We start from the raw sequence: 20,976 nt of genomic DNA on the forward strand, positions 1-20,976 counted from the left end.
ACCTTAAAACTAACCAAGAAGTCCTCCACAGTGATTGAAAATGGATCACCATCACCTTCAATACCTGTCTGTATCCTGTAGTTAAGAGGTTCTTGTTCTGTCTTTTTCAGAACATCTAAGATATTTAGTGTTGCTAATCTGTGTGTCTCCTTTGCTCGGCACATTGTCTGTGCTGGACACCAATTTAATGCAGGCCATCATATTGATCTCACCTTCCAGGAGAGCCAAGGTGAACACTATGGCAAGGTCAGCTCCAAGCCTGGACACCAATTACAAGTTTCTCACGGAAATTAGTGATCTATCCATATCAACTGTACTGAGATCCACTGGGATAAAAAAGTGCTTGTAATATTTTAGCTCCTTTGTGTTAACCACAAGGAAGTGAAAGAGACAAGTGTTCCACAAACAGACCTCTAACACAAGCAAAGTATACATCAAGAGATTTATCTTTTCATATTCTCCAAATAATTGAGATAGCTACATTGTTTAATTAAAAAAAAAAAAAAAAAAGCAAGCCAGCTAGAGAGGAAGCTGAAATCCCCAAATGTTGTTAGGTTAGCTTGTTCTCCACTCCTCAATATTGGTTAAAAAAACCCCCCTCGCAAAGTTCTAGGCCAAATCAATGGGTAAACATCAAATGTGCCATCAGCTAGTGTGGGGAAACACAAAAGCTGGAAAGGATTTTAGGTGTGAGAAATAAAAGCAGGCTTCAGAAAATAAAGCAAAAGGATTTAGAATTCAGCTTTGCCTGTGAGAAACTAGAAGAAGATACAGTTATGCAGCACCAAGGACATTAAAACAATGGTTAGGGTTTCTAGGTTTGGCCTAGATAGATTTTGGAGTTGCAAAAAATATGCTTAGCAAGAAAGATAAGTTTAAGGCTTATAATGAGGATTTTGTGTATTGTTAAAGCATAATAGGCCAGCATTGTGTATAGCAGAGGTACGTGTGCTGTTTATGAACTGGTTAAGACAGCTGTCTGTAACTTTTAGACGCATGTTGATTGGCTAAAAGCACTTCATTCTTTTAAGAATGCTTTGCAATCAGGAAGTTGTTAGATGTCTCAGACCATCTCTTGTGAGACTGATGCCGAAATAAAATAATAAAAAGCTCCTGGAAAGCTTGTCTGGGCTCCCCGTCCCGTTTGTCGGAGATCGCTGACAAGCTAGCAAAGCTTTCGAACGGATTTTCCTTTCTACAAGCCTGCTCATAGAAAGGTTCAAGCTACTATCAAATCTTTTACAATTCTGATTTTCAGCAATTTTGAGGTACTTTGTTTTGTGTAGCTCTGGGAAGCAACTCTTGATTTCTTCAAGAGCAAAGCAATTGGAATATACTTAGTCTTATTAGCCAAATTATTAACAGAAGTTACCATCACCAAACATCCAGCAAAATGACTGAAACATACTGATCGTATGATTTGACAACTGAATTAAAAGGATTTAATGTTCTGTGTCATTCTCCCAGGAATATCTGACTTCACACTTTTACAACAGCTTTTCCAGTATTTTCTCCCTTTAGCATTCCAATAAAAGCCATTGGCATGTTCTCAAATCCTTCAGTGACTTGTTCATGGTACTTCACTTTTCCCTGTCAAAAGCAAGAAAGGAAATTACTGCATTTTCATCCACCAAAACTAAATAAATTGCAGCAAAATTTTCTCCATCATATATGTTTCATTTGAAACATGCAAGCTGGCATGCACCAGGACAACTGCAAAACCAGGTGGGCCCTTGTGAAGATCTGCTTTTGTTGTAAAACCTTCTATGTGGAGTCATAATGGGAAGAAGAAGTCACTGCTGTAAAAACACACCAGGACAGATTTATTGTTACGTAGTCCCCAGACAACTGACATGTAGGGGATCATTTCTGCAAAGCCAGGCCTGTCTCTACCCATACAGAACTACGGAATTGCAAATCCAATGATCAAAACCTGACCCATCCCAAATCCTCACGTTTGTAAAAGCTACAGCCTCTTAGCCTTTATTGTTCCCGCTAACAAACTTCTCACACCCATGAACCAACTTGGCTGCTAACTCAGGCTCCACCTTGAAAAATAAAATATAAGAAATGCCCTATTAAGTCCCTTTAAAGCACAGCTCCCAATACTACAAAAACATTCATTCTTGACAGTAATTTCAGCACAATACTACAATGGAAATCCTGGCCCAATACTACAATGGAAATCCTGTCCCATACTACAAATGACTGAATGAGAAATACACTAATTACTCTAAATATGAAAATCTTCATTACCAGATAAGTGTTTTGAATTATTCTGGAAGCATGCTTCTTCAAAGCCTACAAGTATTCTGGATTATATCTGAGTCTACAAGCTAATATCACATTAAACGAAACAGGGAAGGGATCAGGCATATCACACAATAAACAAAACAGGGAAGGGATCAGGCATATTTACTATGGTTTAAGTGTCCCCAAGAGTCTCAAAGACCAAGGCAGGGAGAAGGATAGTGTCATGCTGGGACCTCATCTAAACAGCTATGACAAGAGATTTTGCAAAGAGGGAATCTGCAGAGTGAGTACACCTGACAGACAACTGCCCCTTCCTTCCTTCCTTCCTTACCTCCACAACCCACTTTAGCAGAGCGTTCAGACCTTCCTCTCGGCGGTGGTTCCATCGGGTCACAAGAAACCCTTCCATTTGAAGCTCTTTGAAGATCATTGAACACTGCACATAAGGCCCTGCAAGAGAAAGTAACCAGCAAGCCACCTGCAGTATCAGTTTCATTCAGAATAAATCCTAATGCATAAAGTGAGCTTTTAGCCAATAAAGACCACTGAATCACTTTGTTTCAGCCAGAAGCAACAGATATTTTTTCCAAACAGAATTTCCAGCAAAAAAGACCAAAAATTCATGGATAGACAGCCACCTACGGAAACAAAGGCCTGATTTATAAAGCTATGGGGCTAAACATTTCTGAAAACAGTTTGATTCAGAAATAAAGTGGCCTCAGCTTCACCTGAGGAACTTCAGCTGAATCTCAAAAATACTGTTTTAACACCTTGTTTGACACCTTGCCAGGTTTCATGCTCTCTCTAACTCCCAAAATTTAAGTTATAAACTCTAGAAAACAGTTTCCTCAATCATAAAAATGTGTGATAGTCTCCTCATTCCCAAAAGCCTGTTCCATTTTTTTAAAGTGATTTGAGAGTCCAAAGCCGGTCAGCTGCCAAGGAGAACACAGTCCTCCCATTTCTTCTAGAAGGAAAATCTGTAAAATTTGATGTTATTGAAAATGAATATTCATTCAGCCACATTTCTCAGCAATTTCATTAGTAGCTGAAATCTTATGAGGAAAAAAAACCCAAAAACCTTAAGCCTGCATCATCTAAAAACCTGGGGGAAAACCATTATCTCATCTTAAAGTGTGTACTACTGTATATATGGCATTATGACACCACACCTGTCTTCTGCTGATCTGTATCTACTTAGGGCCCTGTGGAGTCCTGTTTTAAGTATTTTAACCAGTCCTTCATTTCTAATCAGCTGATGTTCACCAGATAGTGTGCACAGTGAGTGCATGTACACACAAGGAGTGTGGTTCCAGTGTCCCACAGCAGCAGTTAGTTATCCAAATGTACGCACATATATACACTTAAATGGCACAGGGAAGTAAACAGTAGACTCCCATTATGTCTTTCTGCCATCACCAAAGAGAAAATCAATTTAGACACAATAAATCAGGTCCCAACCTTTCTGAGGCACAGAGTCATTGTACTCAGAGATGGCTCCACAGACTGCAATCCTTCCATATTTCTTCATCTGGTTGATAGCAACACTGGCAAACTCTCCGCCCACCTACAAGAACCAGAGCATGTGCAGCATTAGAGACAATCCAGTGTTTAGCATAGACTGTCAAAATCTGCCAACATTGCTTTGTTGCACCAACAGGTTCAGTCTGGGGAAGCAACTTCCACTACCCCAAGACTTAGTGGCTGCAGAAACCCTTGCATTTACACAGTACTGTGAGGACTCAATCTCACTCTTCCAAAAATTAGTTATGAATGTAGGAAATCAGTCTTAATTCCAAATCTGTTTCATGAAGCTTGGTTTGGAAGCATCAGGCAGGACTAGCACACAGGTCCCTCCTCCTAAGGGTGCTAAGAAGCACCATCTCTGCTTTTCTCACACACCAGTCTGCACTTCTACATTTTCACATCATGGTGATGTAAAGTTTTTACTTAATGGTTCTCATCTCCAAAACAGGGATGTGCTGTGAAAAGAAGCTTTTAATGGTGAGAAGATCTAAGAAAATTTACTGCTGTGGGGAGCTCTGCACAAAAGTTGGAAGTGAAAATTAAGGGAATGGCCATGGCCATAAAAGCTATTTAAGACCTTAGGAGCACGGGACATGAAATTTGGAAGGCTAATGCTAAGTGGCAGGAGCTCCAGCCACAGAGACAAGCGTTTTGCCCCAACACCAAATATTCCTTTCAATTGCCAAGAAAGGAAGAACCTCAAGACCTTCATCCATGGATTGGCAGACACACTGCTGAAGGAAAGAAATGCTAGATGTGACAATGGCTTCTTTTAAACCGGGTAGCTAGCCAGGGAGTTTAAGGCCAATATATCAGCTAATACCCCTGTGACCAGGTATTATATTATCAGGTATAATGCATATGTTAGCTGTATTAGGAAATTAAAAGAGCCAGGGCTGGTTCTCTGGCTAGAAAGTGAACTGACATGGTTTAACTGCATCCATACTGTTAAACTTTCTTAGTCTTCAAAACAAGATGCTCACATTCAAATAGCTGGCAAGAACAGTATACAGTCCCCATTAATTCCAGCTATATTTGGGAGGGCTGCTCCAGTAGTTTTGCAAGTGGGCCTTGCTACTGTTTTGTTTACGGGTACCAATGCAGCCCCCATGACCACATAATGCAGAGCTACCCCATTCACTCCCCTACCAGCAATAGCAGAGAACTGCCTGTGGTCCAAGGTGGGGCCCGGAATGGACTGGATCAGTTAAATGTTATTGTGACCATCACCCCCCAAAATGTGCCATGCTTTTCAGAGAATGAAGTACAACTTCTCTCTCTCCATCCACAAACACTGCCAACAATCCAGCTTTGCCTTTTGGGTCTTGTTCTTTCTGTTACTGCCCAAGTCAGCTGCAGAAGTATGTGTAGGAAGGGAACAGAAAAGCAGTAAGACAGAGACCATTGCTTGATTAAATGGACCTCCATATTGAGTTCCCAGTGTAGACTTCAGTTACATGTATACAATATTGAGTTCCTGCTATAGTTTAAAGAAAATGACAGCTCCTCAAGGCAAGGCCTTCTCTCTGAACTTACATTGTCAAAGAAACAGTCGTAGCCATCAGGAGAGGCTTTACTCAGTGCTTCATCCAGAGATTTAACAGTCTTGTAATTAAAGGCTTCGTCAAAGCCTAATTTTTTCAGATAGGCAACCTTGTCATCTGAACCAGCACAGCCAACCACTTTGCAACCCTGCAAGGAAAGGAGAAAAACATTTATAAACATCCCCTGACAACACAGGCTGACACTCAGAGAGGGCTGGGTGAAGGGCTCGCCCTTAAAGTCAGGCTGTTGTCAGCATATGGGCTCCTGAAACATTCAACTAGATTTGCTGTGTCTTCAGGAGCTTTTCCATGTCAAGACCCTAGTGCAGGCATGCCTTCAGGGATGCTTGTCCTACTGATCATTGATGGCCTTGTTGCCCTGTTTTACAGCTAAGTCTTCTCAGCAGCAAGTATGAGCTCTTCAAGCCACTCACCCCAATTTTAGCGAGCTGACCCACCACAGAGCCCACAGCGCCAGCTGCAGCATTAACCAGCACTGTCTCTCCTGGCTTCATCTTGCAGACCTCCAGCAGACCAAAATATGCAGTGAGGCTGCAAAGAAAAGGAAAGAATGCTCAGTGAGGAAAAAAAGACAACAGACACAGAAGTGTGACTTGACCACACTGAACCAAAGTATCATCACCACCAGAACAAGATTAAGTTTTCCTGTTTTGTGAAACACAAAACCTAATCCAACCTTCTTCGGCTTTTTCACAGCCATGCCAGAAAAAAACCACAGATATACTGCTGGGAAAGAGAATGTTGAGGCAGAAATCTCTCTAAGGTGAAAACAGCTTTCATTGTGCTCACTAGTCACAAGGAAAAACACCGATAACTCTGTCACAACTCAGTTACATACTGGAAGAAACAGTAAATCCAAGCTAGACAGAGGTCAGTTGCCAGTATCTACCAGATTAAATGATATCACAAATCAAAGCTGACAGAAAAAGATAAAAAGGGTGAGGAAAACTTGCTGAATGAATGGGCTCACTGCTCCTGAGGACTACTGTGCACAGCTGTGGTTACTGGGTTGTCTTGGTTTGAGACAAATTTGAAGGAAAATGTCTGAAATGAACATCCCTTTGTTAGAAGGCAGATTTCAACAGCCCGTCCCCCACCCGGTTCCGAAAGAAATTCCTTGGAGGAAAGCAGAAAAAAACTATTTATTTAACATGCAGGCACAGGAAAAAAGAATGAATAACATTAAACAATAAAACCTCTCTCTGTGGAGATGACTGAGGAAGATTCAGAATTCTTTGTAGGTATGGCTCTGCCCTCTCCAGAGCTGGGGTTTGGAGTGGGCCCCTCCGGGCCGCAGTGTAGGGCCTCCCGGTGATGATGTTCCGGAACAGAGCAGAAAAGACCCAAGAAAAGTTCTTGCCAAAGGAGGCAAGCAGCTCAGCTAGCAGGCTAGCTAAAAACCAAAGAGTTTTAACTCTCTGTCTCCTGAGAAAAGGAGCCAAGAGCTGGGAAAAAAAGCAGGAAGGTGCTTTCCTTGGCTCTGTAGCAGCAGGAATGCAGAGGACTGTATGTCCTCGAGCACAAACCGCTCTGAAAAATTCGCCTGCTTCTCTCCCCCCTCTCCTGAGAAACTGCTTAAAGACACAGGAAGGCACAGGATTCATGTGTAGCATAGGGCAGATGATAGGGAATACAGTATCATACAGTCACCCCAGGACATAGGTAAAACACAGAATCATGAAGGTTGGAAAATACCTCCAAGATCATTGAGTCCAACCTTGTCAACTAAACCGTAGTGTGAAGTGCCACATCCAGTTGTTTCTTGAGCACTTTCAGGGATGGTGAGCCCACCACTTCCCAGGGCAGCCTGTTCCAATGCCTGACAACCTCTTCTGTGAAGAAATTCTTCCTGATGTCCAACCTGAACATCCCCTCATGCAGCTTGAGGCCATTTCCTGTTGTCCTATCACTTGTTACCTGGGAGAAGAGACTGACCCCCATTTGCCTGTAACCTAGGCAAATGGGGGTCAGTAGTTGTAGAGAAGAGTAAGGTCTCCTTGAGCCTGTTTTACTCCATGCTAGGCAAGTCCAGCTCCCTCAGCTGCTTCTCATCAGATTTGTGCTCCAGATCTTTCATCAGCTCTGTTGCCCTTCTCTGGATATGCCCCAGCACCTCAAAGTCCTTCTTGTAGTGAGGGGCCCAAAACTGGAAACTGTACTTCAGGTCTCAGCAGTGCACTAGTAATCTGTAGGAACCACTGAAGTAGCTCATCAACTGGCCCAGAATCCCTTAAAACTCTTATTCTAATCTCTAAATTCAAGCTTAGAGCTTCCCACATGGTCTCATCTGAAAGGGTTAACTGAATCCCTCTATAAGACATCTAGAAAAAACATGCATCTTGACTGATGTTAAAATGAAATCTGAGAAGTTATCCACCACACACAACTTTACAATAATTTTGAAAGCCTTTCAGGCATTAGGACTAAGTCCTGATCTCCCATAAAAACTACAGAGAATGAGGTAAGAAATGCAAGCAGGTGACTGAGAGACTCCAATAGTAAATACAGATTCCAAAGCACAGCAGTTCTGTCTGCTGTAGTGCAATTTAAACGACATCTATTTTGCTACATGATACAGCATCTGTCTTTTGCATTTTGGCATTGATTCTGGAAACACAGCGATAGCAACAGAGCCAATCAGAAAAAGCAGACTAATCCAGGTGCCAGTGAAGTTTGAGACTTTCCACTGAGGTTAACACAGACTGAACTAGATTCTTTCCAGCTCTTCCTGGATCCTCTTTCTTACTTATTACAGCTCCTCAAGGAGAGGCACAATAATCTCCAAGGTAAATCTGCTCTGATGTAGAGGATAGGCCAAACTTCATGCCCTATACAGGGCAAGGGCATGCAGAAGCACACCTTTCTACCAGTGTGAATAGGCAATATGCTGGTAGAACAAGACAAAGGTCATACAGATAGGCAGAAACCTCCTGCACACCAAAATCCAGGGGATAGTTGCCTTTTCATCTCCAAACTTACCCTGGCATGCCAACTGTTCCAAGAGCTAGAGATCTGGGGAGTGATTCCGGCCAACTGGAAGGAAGGAGTTGTAGATCTTTCCCATCAGAGATAAAATGAGTTCTCCAGCCCCTGTCACACACGACAAAGGCCCCCACTGCAAAAGCAGGATTTTTGCTTTCTACAATCCTGTTTAAAAAGTAAAAAAAAAAAAAAAAAAAAAAAAACACACCACTGAAACAAATCAATACTGGCTCTTCCATTCTTCCTGTAACTCAGAAAAGAAATACTTCATGTCAGGATTTTTATCCCATACCGGCTGCTGATGCTGTCGGTGCCAAGTGCCTTTCCTGAAATGTCTACAACCTCTTACCATGAGGGAGATACTGGCAAGATGATTTTAGATTCAGCCCCACCCAAAACAAACCCCATTTTCCCACACAAATGCCAACTCTTTCTTTGACTAGCACCAGTTTGGTTTGAGATCAGACCAGGCTTCTGTGAGTTAGAATGCAAGAAGGAGGATGCTGGGATTAAAGCATGGAACAGCAAGGAGTTGCTGCTAGGCTGTCTGTTCTCAGACAACCTGCACCTCATTTAAAAGTTGAAGATCCTGAAGATGGAACCTCCTGGGGTAATGAAACCAGATAAAAAGCAATATCTTAAATCAGGGAGATATCCATATCAGCAGTCTCTATGCCAAATGAAAATTCCATCTTCTTAGCTCAACAGGAAAACTGTGTTGGAAAGGGGTAGATAAGCATCTTAGAATTATTAGAAACAATTGACCTTCTGTTCATCAGACTTGTTTGTTAATTTATCCCAGCCTTCAATGCTTCTGCAGAGAAACACAAGAGTCAAAGGCCACAGATGTTCCTAGGCAGCAACTTACAGGCAGCACAGCAGGAACAAGCAGACAGAGGGGACATCTGTGTAGCTAAATTACCACAAGCTTGGGAAAAGGATGGATTTAAGGTTATATAACCCTTTGGCTAGAGCTGTATCTTTGGTGATGCTGAGGTATTCTCAGCTGAAGTAGATAGCATGCATGGTTGCAGACATGCAGCTACCAGCATATCAGGTTTTATAAAGTGAAGTTTAACATGTCTGGCAAGTACAATGGTTGGTGCTTCACATCTGTAAAAATTACCTTTGAAGACATTATCATCAGAAACAACATACAGATTTTATCAGAGGCCTAAATGCTCTCCAGAAAGGTAAAAGAGGTTCTTAGAGGAAAAACACATTCCAACCAGTTACAGGTAAGAATATGGTCAGTAGAAGAAGTATGTAGATTCAAGTCAAGGATGGGTAATGCAGGCTGCAGATGTCTCAAGTGTCAGCACATTCCTGTTGAGATCTGCCATGAGCAGTGGTAACAGGAAACGAAGATCTTACCTGGCAACCTGTGTGCCTATCATTATGTCCCCTTCCTTCATGAGCCTTCGACTGTAAGGTCTGTAACACAGGCAAACACAGCTTACTGTATGCAGCTTTAATAATGTTCCAGACACACCAAGAAGTAGTAGCAACCGATTGACCCAGAGAGTATCAGCAGTGTTGTTGAACAGATCACAAATAGCTTGTCATTGTAACAGCATAACCAATGTTTTCCAGAGCCAACTACCTGAGCATCCTGGGCAGGAGCGTTGGGGGGATGACAGCACTGATCTTCCCAGCATGGTCTACCTCTACATGAAGCTCGAGACTCAGGGAACTATCTCTGAATTTAGTGTCCACAAAGCCTCTTCAAACTACCCAGTCTCCCTGTGCATCAACTACTGCTTATTGGGTATATCAGCAATGTCCAACTTAGAATATGTATCTTTAAGTACAAGTCTGCTAAGTTAACTTAAGCAGGAACTGCTATGGGTCTGCAGTCTCATTTGAGTACATTGCATTCCATTTGAAGACATGATAAGGAACAGCAGCTGATGCCAAGAAAAGTCTAGGGCAGCAGAAACATTACCCCAATGTCTAGCTAAATCTGGCACAGCTCTATATTTTGAGTCTTGTAATTAACATGAGTTTTATAAAAAGAAGACAAAGGCATTGGGACTCTGGCAACAGTGGGTGCTGCCAGTGCATGTTGTTTTGAGGTTTAAGTGTCAAATCAAATGAGGCATTTTAGCCAGAAATTCAGAAAGGACAAAAAGGTATACCTCATGTAAGGGTCAACACTGAGAAACACCGACTCAAGCAGCAACTCTGCGATGAAAAACAAAGCAAATTCCTGGATATTAACAGTGCAGTAGAGCATAGTTTCCAGAAGTCAGTTTTCCAGCTAAATTGATATGAACTCCTGACAGCTCAAAGCCCCCACATCCCATCTTTGTTTAGGGAAAACCTACTAGAAATGGCTACTACATTCATTAGTTTTGGGTTTTTGGTATTCTGTTGAAAAAGAAACTTCCTGCAGTGTAGCCTTAGGAAACCATCTTATTTTCAGCACCGCAATTTTGTATATGCCTCCTCTCTCTACAGAAGGGTCACACAGACAGAATTCCTAAGCAAAACTCTAATTTAATTTTGATGCATATAAAATGTCATTCCATGATTTAGCCAGAAGAGGGTGATAAGACACCTTGGCACAGGTAAATACGAGCTACTTGGTGCCTTAAATAGAAGGCATTAGTTTATCTTTTCTAAGTAGCCTAATTCACCTTACTATCTCTAATAACACTAGTTCTTGGGAAATACATTGTTAAACATGTTTTATACTTCTCATTTACACAGCACTTTTAGCGATTCATCTCCACCTACTAATATTTTTCATTGCCTGTGCTGCAGTGGACTAGCTAGTACCAGCTAGAAATGTATTCAAATACCTTCCCGTTACTCAAGAGTGAGCAGGAAAGCCACATAACGTAACAAGGAAGGCCACTGCCTTTAAAAGTGCCACTGTAGTATGAACTTACACCTCTTTTTGCTTTAGGGATTAAAATAGGAAGGAAGAAATTACTCCATGTTCTTAATACCCACAGGCATGAAATTTTTAAGTGTATCTGTATATGTAAGGAGAAAACAGTTTTCTGTAAACATAATTGGTACTTTAATAACCTTCTGCACAATTCCTTCTGGACACCCTTTAAAGTGTGGCAAATTTTGTAAATGACAAGTGGTGAGATGAGGCTCAAGAAAATATGGTAAAAATGTTCATGTGAAACCAAAAATCAAAGTTCATTCTTTTATCAACAGCTCTTGCTGTCGATATGGTAACAAGTTATCATATTCCTTACTCTTTCCAAAACAGAGAAACACAGGAATAAAAACTGTCCTTTTTTTTTTTTCCTGTTTATATTCAACCTCTCTTCTTGTTGCAACAGAACAAATAAGATAAGGACTGGCAAAAAAAAAAAAAATTTGAGTGCAGGCAGAAGTCTTGCCATCTTGCTTCTTTAAATAAAAGACCAGCCTTCACTGACTCCAGCCCTGAGATCTTTCAGCTATTGGCTCATTCCCAATGCAGTCACTGCTCTCCCTCAGCACTATCCTCAATATTTTCCTATCAGCATGAAAAACTCCACTGAAAACATACTCCTATAGGGTATCATCTTCTCCATCTTTTTCCAAATGATTTTGCAAATTAAAGTACATAAAAACCTTCTACTAGTAAAATGTGTTGAGTTTTACTACAGTTACCTCATTGGTTCTGTGTCACAGTCCACTTCTCTCTTTCTACATTAAACAAATTCTGTTTTCCTTGTGGCTTTGAGGTTTCCTTGTCGGTTTTGAGGCCACATCACTTTGGTAATTTTCTCCATTTGCAAACACATTCGAATGCCTTTGCCATCAGGCAGCAAGTGCACTTAGGCAACATGAAACTGTGAAAGGTGTGCTGCAATTGCTGTGTACTGGACTTACAAGAGTTCAGTCATTGTTTCTAAGGGCATTACCAGAAGGCAAGGTGTCTTTGAAACCACCAACCCCATCAGTGTATTTCTTCAGCAATTGTCCTTCTCCCTTAAGGCACATGGCTTGTGACAAGCCACCAATTTTTGAAATTCCAAAGAGAAATACACAGCTTTATAGATGCACGGGCATACCTCAGCTATCAGATAATCTCCACAAAAATTAGTAATAATAATATTTAATATATAAGTAATATATAAGTATATATATAAGTATAATATATAAGTAATATATAAGTAATAACTTAGCACTCTGCTCACCTCCATCCTTTAGATTTGGCAGCTCTATCTTTTTCAGGTCAAAGTCACTGGTTTTGGGAAAACCATCAAAATGCTTCTTTAGAACCCATGCCTTGGCAATCACCATCCTGTGCAACAAACACAAACAAAGCACACCGGTCAAAGCAATGCCCAACAGTGTCGGGCTGCTCATGGGGCTGGTTTAGATTTCATGAGGCAAAACAGTTATCTCGATAACATGCCATCACACAAGAAGGCCTCTGCTTGGTTCTGTGGTAATATCATCGGATAAAGAAAATGTCAGAAAAGCCGCCTCATTGCTTTAGAAACCCAGATCTTCCTGCGACCTGCCAGACCTCTCTGCCTGCTGGCAGCAAGTCCTCATGTGGGAAGTCAACCCAACAAAATGTGCAACTCCCACTCTAAAGATACTAAAGAAGGAAATGTACTAGTTTTAGGAGAAAAAAAGTCCTGTTAGAAAAAAAGTTAAAAACTTAAGTCTATTGCTCCCCTTACCTGAACCTAAACTTTTACAAGCTTGAACCAAAGTGCAAGTGAGAAAAACAAAGGTAAGCAAGACCTCTTTCTGTGACACTCATCATATTAAAAGAAAACGCTTCTCCAGTTGTGAAGCTCAGAGCTTGCAATTGGGAGCACATTGCTACCAACATTTTCCATAGAAGACAGAAACAAACAAATGACTTGCATTAATTCTATCCTCACAGGTCCCTTTCCCTTCTTATACCCAACTGCATCAATAAGAAAAAAGAAAGAGAATCTTATACTTAGAGCAGGCAGGTGAAAACGGGGTCTTCTGCTGACAAGTCAATAACCTTCTGAATCCGACTCAGTCAGTGACTGGACTCCTTCGGTCACACACACTTTAAAAAGGCAAAATGTCTGCTGTCAGCAGTACACTTACCCAGGATTAAATGTAAACCCTCAGTAAACATAGCATAGGGCACACCCAGTGTGATTCACCTTCCTCGAATCAAGATTTGAGATCAGTCCTCCAAACCACCCCCAGTTCAGTGCCCAGCCAGTTGCACAGGCACGTTATCAAGCATGCAAAGTAAAATGCACACACTGCATGGTTCTAGAACCCAAAAAATACTGCAGTCTGGAGACCAAGACTATCCACCACAACAGGAGTTTCTTCAAATCACATTTTACTCATCCAGAACTCTTAAGAGTTCTACCTCTGTGGAAAAATATCTAATTAAAAATTAATGTCAATTTCATTGCTCAATTCATAATTTAACACAGCAAATGGCCCATACGTTTGCCACTCATGGTCTGTGCTCTGACATGTTCACTGTTCCCAGCACAGGGAGAGCTTGTGTGGCTAAGTCTCCATCTGCGAGCCACCTTAAGAAACAATAGCAAACTTTGGCATTTTGCCCCAACTATGCTGCAATGAGGTATGTAGCATGAAGGAAAACTTTGTCCAGGCGACCATCTTCAGCTTTTGTTCTTTTTGTGAAAACGCACAAGTACAACATGAAGGGTGAAAAGTGTAGAGAAACCAACACACAGCAACGTGTTCAACTACAAAACACATGACGACAGAAGTACTAATTAGTAACAAGGACCCGGGGAAAAAAGAAAGAAAGCAAAACGTGTTTATTAAAGACACACATGCAAGCATCAGGGAGAACAGGGCAAGTTCTCCACTATTTAGATAAAAGTCACCAAACCCAGAAACTAATCAGCACTCGACTCACACAACTTTCTATGATGAAACAGAGATATTCCGTGTTCCTCAATGACAAACACAACACAAGTGAGGGTTTCCTGCACCAGAAGCGTGTGCTCGGGAAATCACCTTTCACAAAACGAAAAAAGTATCATCAAAATCAGTGTCAAAGCCTCCCACAGTCGGTAAGTTGGCAGCCAAAGCCAGCATTTGTATCTGCAGCTATATGTATTTGCTTTGGTATCAACAATGTTTGGCTGTTAGAAGATACCATGACACTGCAGCAACAACAAAGCAAAGCCAGAAAACATGTTTACAGGAGCAAAAGGTGTGTTCAGAGTAACACAAAACTGATACCACTCACCAGCTTACACTCACAGGCGTTGAGAGGGATTTGTCCCACCTGTGTGCCGCGCATTTGGATAGGTACCCAAGTGCCCCAACCAGGAATGAGCAGGGACAAAGGGATGATGGCTAGGCTGGCAGCCATTCACTGATGTGCCATTTGCACCCGGCAAGAGTAAGCCATCAGTGATTCAGAAATGCTTTGTCTTCCATCCTGTCACACGTTTGTGAATCATCAATATCGACTCCCTGCTTTTTGTCTCTTTTGTCTGTATGCCTCCAAGGCACAGCCCTGTTCTTTATTTTCCCACTATCCTATCTTAATAGCTTGAGTCTTCATGTCTGAGTACAGGAACTTATTACTTGCCTCAGGCTGTCCTTTGTTTTCCCTACCTGGCTCCGTCAAACGGGCTGTAATCATGACGATCTGCAAATCTACATCCTATCAGTACGGGCCTTTTCTGGCTCTCTTCTGTTATTTCCCCGGGTGCTTCCACTCTCAGACTTCCCATTCATAGGAAACCTCACCTTCCTATCAAAAATCTCTACTTTTTGTAATACACCGATTTTTTCAGCAGAGCAATGATCCTACCTAGAATCAATATTGAATGACTAATTTCACTGAACCATTTTTTATTATATTTAGGCCTAATTTTGGAAACAGGACAAATTCTCTGCTTACCATTTCTCTTTTTCTACTGCAATTGCATTGTTATAGCCACTTCAAGACTAGAAGACTTTTCTGTAGGTTGTAAAACAAAAAGACCCAAAGCAAACAGAAAACAGAACACAGACACATATGTAATTAATGGATACACAAAGTAATTTCCAAGTTAACAAACCAAGACTATTTTGTATATTTAGATACAAAATCCTAAGTGGTAAGTACTACATTGCTTAAGCATATCAAATAACCCCAAAGGATAAACAGCAGTGATACAACATTTGTGGGGTCCAGTTAAATCTTACTGGACTAAGCATGCCATAGCCACAACCTCAGCTCCAAGAACAGTAACCTGCTCTTGTAAACTGTAAAACTGCTTTGTTTTCAATGTCAGTAGGTTTGAATAATACATTTCTTTTGACTGTGAGTTATATCTTAGTTAACCAGGAGTTCTGTGATTTTTAAAAAAAAATTTGTAATGAACTATGTTTATTTTAAAAATATTAGACTGTGATTTTAGCTGGTTTTGATTTAGATCTGTATTGGCTGAGTGACAGTAGAAAACCCTGAGAAATTACCTCACTGCACAGGCAGAAAGGAGCTCCATGGACCCATACCCCTTAGAGAACTTAATCAATAGTTGAAGAACAAAGTTCAATAAAGAATTACTTAATGGTTATCAATTAACTAGAGATTAATTAGAAGTCATAGAACAAGACAGATCTCTTGAGAAAGTTAAGGAGTCAAAGGCCTATACACCCCAGAAAACTTGATTAATACATTGCAGGTGCAGTTATGGGAGCCATTTCATAGTCGAGTACACCCCATAAAACTTAATCAGCAGTAATTGTCTAACCAGGACAGTAAATTTAATAAAACACTGTCTAGCTATGGATAAAACTTGGGTTATCCATTAAACAAAGATGGATGAAATGTTCTGGAAGTAATTAAAAGAAACAAAACACATATACCATGATGCAATAAACTGGGCAGTTGTTTCTTTGAACATGTTTATGGCAAATAAATTTCTGATGTGTTCCCAATTTTGACTCAAAATTGTTACTAGGAATGTTTGTCTATCAGCTTTTTGCTGTTAGATTTATAACTCTTTGTTTCGCTTTTGCTTGTTTTCTGTATAAAGTGTTTCATAGACCATTATAATCATTACAGTAAAGAGACTGCTATGATAACTTGAGAAAGAACCCATGACAGTGATAAGAAGACTGTTTTAAAAATAAGGTGATGCATTTCTGCTTGATTTTCTTACAAAAGAACCATCAAAGCCTTTGAAGTGAAGTCCAAGACAGCATTTATTCTGATGTCCTTCAAACCCTCCTTGCCCTGTGGTCTAGCCCATCAAGTTACCAAATAACAAAGACTATCAAGGAAAGAACTAATAGATTGGGAAATCTTGGCTTTTTCCACTAAGAATATACATAAAAAGGCAAAGATCCCATCTGTGTTCAGACACTGCAGTTGCTGCAAACTGTAGCAGAGCTGAAAGCAAAGCACCTTCACACAGGTAATCATAACTCAGGTACCCAAAATCAGCATGGATAAGGAGGTTCACAATGCAGGGGAAAATGGAAGAGAAGAAGGAAGAGGTGAAAACTGTAATTCCATAATACATACTAGCAACTAGAAAAGAAGGTCAGGAATAAAAGAGACAGACAAGTCTGAGAAAATTGAAATAGTCTGACTGGAGGCTGAAGAGCTAGTGGTGATACCTGAAAGCTGTGAATCTTCACACTAAAGCAGAAAAGCAGTAAAGTTCTCAAGGGAGCATGAGTCAAACCAGAGAAGTTTAAGTAACCTCAGCTATTATTCCTGACTGGTGTGGTATGGTTTCCTAGCCTGGACTTGCCCACATCTAACCGTGAGGACAAAATCCTCTTAGAAACCTGTCAGTTACATATGAGTTCAATTCAAATTTTGGGTTAGCTTAACAGTTCATCTTCCTGACAGTCACAATTTGCGGTATGATTGTGGTACTTTTCCTTGTACCTCCATTCTGAAGCAGCTACACCTATGGTCACACCCACATTGGAAGAAAAGGGTATGATTAAAAGCTGAGTAAAGTGTATCTCAGACATAATTAGTTTGTAGATTGGTTCTGAGGAGAAATTCACCTATTATCACAACAGCAAAGCTTTTCTGCTAATCATCATCTTATCTATTTTCTTCCGCCAGATCTAATTTATTTGTATTCTGCAGTATTTCAAAGCAAAGTACCAAGAACCAGCATAAGGGACAAATACCTCAAAAAAGAAAAACAACCCACAAAAAACCCCCAAATAAACATAAAAGGACTTCTTGGCAAGTCCTGCCAAGGGAGTAGTAACCCAGAGGCTGCCTCAGGATTTCCTATACACATACAAGGATTACCAACCACGTAGGCCTCAAATCCTACGTGCCTACAAGTTTTAGCAAAAATTAGTCCTCCCCACTGGCTTAGTTCTTACAATGCTTTTTCAATTGTATTTTTTTTTCCCCTGTGATAAGAACAAAGTAAAGGCAAACCACTCTCATGCTACTTTTGGCAGAGACCATACTGCAAATATCCACGCAAGCATGACATTGCATTATGAAACAATAAAGTTGCAAAATCACTTCCTTATGCAATATGCAATATCAAATCTTGGAAAAAGCTCAGATTGAAGGTGACTAGCTATCACTCTGCTAAATGACTGTGCCACCCTGCACATTGTTACAAGGTTGCAATTCCAACCGAAGTTCAAAGGAGGAAGTTCACAAGGGGAAGTGAAAACGGAAACCAGCACCATCACAGAAATAGGTCAGCTGCATTAATCTCTCAGAAATTGCACATAAAGGCCATATCACTCTCTACACCCACTGAAAACTCTATACCCACTCTCTACACTCTGAAAGGAGGTTGTAGCCAGGTGGGGGGCTAGTCTCCAAGTGACAAGCGACAGGTTGGGAGGAAATATGCTTAAGCTGAGCCAAGGGAGGTTCAGTATAGGTGCTATGAAAATATTCTTCACAGAAAGGGCTGTAAAGCATTGGAACATGTTGCCCAGACAACTGGTGGAATCACCATATCTGCAAGTGTTCAAAAAAATATGTAGATATGGCACTTGAGGCTATGTCTGCTACACGGACAAATTACATTCATCTACTGGTGAACATGGCAGTGTTAGGTTGGACTTGATGATCTTAAAGGTCTTTTTCCAACTTTAGCAATTCTATGGTTCTATGGGGCATGGCAGGTGATATGGGCTGACAAACAAAGTTGAAGCTTCTTGAAAGGCCAGCTGTGCTTTCCCAGTCACTGCACAGCACCCTAAAATGCCTTCAGGCACTTTTCGTACTTCTACTTTACTTAAATGCTGATACAGGACAAACACATGTTGCAACATCAGTAAATGCAAAATTTCCTCAAAGCTGTAACAACATACCATAGCTCAGTTTCACTTCTTAGGTTTGCAGAGATAGGCCTGTTACTGCACCACAGAGAGAAATGTTTAATCTACTTGACTTTACAGCTGCCAAAAAAAACCTTTGAGTTTTTAAAAGCTTAGATTTCTACAAAGGTTAAACACCCCCTTGCAGTGTGCACATCTCTTGCAGCATAGTGTACTAAGTGAACTCAGAAGGTGTAGAAACTGATCATGATGAGGGTGAGGGTTCGGGCCCGGCCGGAGACGGATGGACGGATGGAGACGAGAGATCTCTATAAGCAGGTCTTTGGGGTGCACGCTGTTTATTGCAAAGGGCGTGGGTACAGGGGCACTGCTTAGAGCTGCCAGCTGCAGCTCCAAGCAGGCCCAAGGTGTAGGAGAGAGAGAGGTGAATCAAGGGGGCGAGGTCCTTGTTACAATACAATAAATCATCTTCTGTAGTGAATATTCTAATTCTCACTAGCCAATCTAATACAAGATACAAATCCTATAGCATTTATATAGAGCCTATAAGAGTTATTACATTACCATAGAGTGTTACATTTTAACTCCTAAAAACTACTCCTTGGACCCCTTCTGCTGAGCTAGTAGGGTCTGCTCTGACCCTTGGACCTGTCTGCAAGCAGAGGGTATTGTTCAATCAAGAGGGGATTACCTTCAGCCGGCTATACCATTGTTTTCTAGTTGTTCAGTAACTAAGACTTTATATCTCAAAGATGGCCTTCATTTCGATGTCGCTTACAGTTTTCATATTCCCAAAATCTTTTGTCAGGCAATCATATTTATAAGGCTTTCCTGTTTCATCTTCCCCAACAAGAAGGCAAGTGACAAACTTCAATCTGGTGCTTTCTAGCATCACCGATATCTCTGAAGCCCCCTCCTGGATTTCTGTAATATTACAAGGGTAGTTTCAACCTTGAACTATGTTCCTGCCTGTAATATGCACAACCAACTTCTCCCTCAAAGATGGAAACTTGCTGCTCCAGCCCACTTAGCACATACAAGACATACCTCTGATCTGTTATCTGGTATCTGTTATTTGTAATATTAAGGAGACTGAGATAGATAAATTAAAAATTAAAGTGACATGAGGAAAAAAAGAAGGGAGATGTTAACGAGAGTCTAAGGAAACAAATTTTAAGAGTGGAATCACAGATCAGTGATCAGCACACAGATGGGGGAAGTTGTATTACTTTTGAAAGATAAACATTTCACAGTCTCTTCAGAAATTGTTCAGGCAACCTGTTCTAATATCTGACCTTGCCACAGTCTGGCAGCAGAAATCTCAGAACTCTCCATTGTGCTATTTTTCCCAGTATGGTGTCCAGAGGTAAGCAAGTGAGCAGCAGATAAGGCACCATCAAATGCTTCTGGCTGCAGTAGTTCCAGCTGCAGTTCTGTCACTACTAATGCCTCAAACAGCTGCATCCAATGTAATTCCTGAAGCAAGCAAATACACTCTATTTTTTCCCTAGTGTAATGTAGACCTGCACTCTGAATTATTTCAAATAACTAAAATAACATCAAACCCAGTAGTTCAGGACACCAAGTTTTACAGCAGACCTCAGCAGTAACACTGTCCAGCTGACAGTGCAAGACTGGAGCCAACCTGCAAAATCCTGGTCCATTTACACAGCACGACTAAAGCAGGCTCAGGAATGAGTAAATGCATCCAGCCGACTTCGCTCTCCCGCTTTGACCGGTGCAGAAATAAATAGACAGCTACTGTTCTTCCAGTGGCACGTACTCACACATTTTGAACAAATTCTCCTTATTCTGCTTGAATGGAAGCATGTCTATGTAAATCACAGCAACAGATTTGAACAGGCACAGATGGCACATATTTTTCCCTTTTTTTTTCTTGGGGGGGGTGGTATAGTAGGAAAGCATTAGAAGTATAGAACCGCACTTCCTTAATTTTAATATAATTTCAGGGCGGTACAAAAGCACTTCCCGCCGCAGCCTGGAGTTAACACTCAAGCTCCTCAGCCCCGCTACAGAACCCCACACGAACGCCCAGGTGCCACGTCCACCCCCGATATCCCCCGGGCGCCACAGGCCTCCGGCCGCCCTCCTTCAAGGGGCCGGCATCCGCCATTTTCCGCCGGGTCGCGCCGCTGTCAGAGCTGGCGGAGCCCTTTCCTAGCCATGCCCGCCGTGCCTTTCCTTCCTGCCTGCCTGCCTGCCCGGGGGTGCGCGCTGTCCCCTCCGGCCGCGTTCCGGCAGCGTTCGCTCCCGCTCCCAGAGGCGCCAGGCGCGGCCCTGCACCGCCCCGCTGCTGCCGGGGAGGGCAGGGCGGGCCGGGCAGGCGGCGCGGGGGCGGCCGCCTCAGGCACCTCCCCTAACGGCTGCGGCGCTTGGCGCCAAAATTTGATCCTGGCGGGCGGCGGGAGCG

General features: G+C 41.7%; 1 protein-coding gene across 10 annotated transcripts; it reads right to left on the minus strand.

Annotated features, from left to right (window-relative positions):
* Positions 1 to 428: 428 nt before the first annotated feature.
* Positions 429 to 20,870, minus strand: PTGR1 (prostaglandin reductase 1). Of its 10 annotated transcripts, none has more exons than XM_069001307.1 (11): positions 20,760 to 20,868; positions 13,240 to 13,335; positions 12,476 to 12,582; positions 10,466 to 10,511; positions 9,702 to 9,761; positions 8,325 to 8,492; positions 5,759 to 5,876; positions 5,317 to 5,472; positions 3,715 to 3,820; positions 2,585 to 2,703; positions 429 to 1,590 (listed from the first exon to the last, which is right to left on the minus strand). In XM_069001307.1, the coding sequence occupies exons 3-11, from the start codon at positions 12,579 to 12,581 to the stop codon at positions 1,480 to 1,482; spliced, it is 990 nt and encodes a 329-aa protein (XP_068857408.1). In that variant the 5' UTR covers position 12,582; positions 13,240 to 13,335; positions 20,760 to 20,868; the 3' UTR covers positions 429 to 1,479. The 10 variants fall into 10 exon arrangements, with proteins under 10 accessions (XP_068857408.1, XP_068857406.1, XP_068857410.1 ...); XM_069001305.1 differs by lacking the exon at positions 20,760 to 20,868 and adding an exon at positions 14,179 to 15,699; XM_069001309.1 differs by lacking the exon at positions 13,240 to 13,335 and having other exon boundaries at positions 20,756 to 20,870.
* Between the last annotated feature and the right edge of the window lie 106 nt (positions 20,871 to 20,976).

This window comes from Aphelocoma coerulescens (assembly GCF_041296385.1).
Source record: "Aphelocoma coerulescens isolate FSJ_1873_10779 chromosome Z unlocalized genomic scaffold, UR_Acoe_1.0 ChrZ, whole genome shotgun sequence".
In the NCBI taxonomy this organism is placed as follows: Eukaryota; Metazoa; Chordata; class Aves; order Passeriformes; family Corvidae; genus Aphelocoma; species Aphelocoma coerulescens.

What these genes read in the sequence shown, in the direction of transcription:
- PTGR1 (XM_069001303.1), bottom strand. Translation starts at nt 15,766, where the DNA reads ATGGAGCTCCTTTCTGCCTGTGCAGTGAG. An exon ending in CTTTCTGCCTGTGCAGTGAG is followed by an intron (nt 12,583 to 15,737) that starts GTAATTTCTCAG and finishes TTTGTTGCACAG; the next exon opens with GATGGTGATTGCCAAGGCAT. An exon ending in TGACTCTGTGCCTCAGAAAG is followed by an intron (nt 2,704 to 3,714) that starts GTTGGGACCTGA and finishes TTTCTCTTGCAG; the next exon opens with GGCCTTATGTGCAGTGTTCA.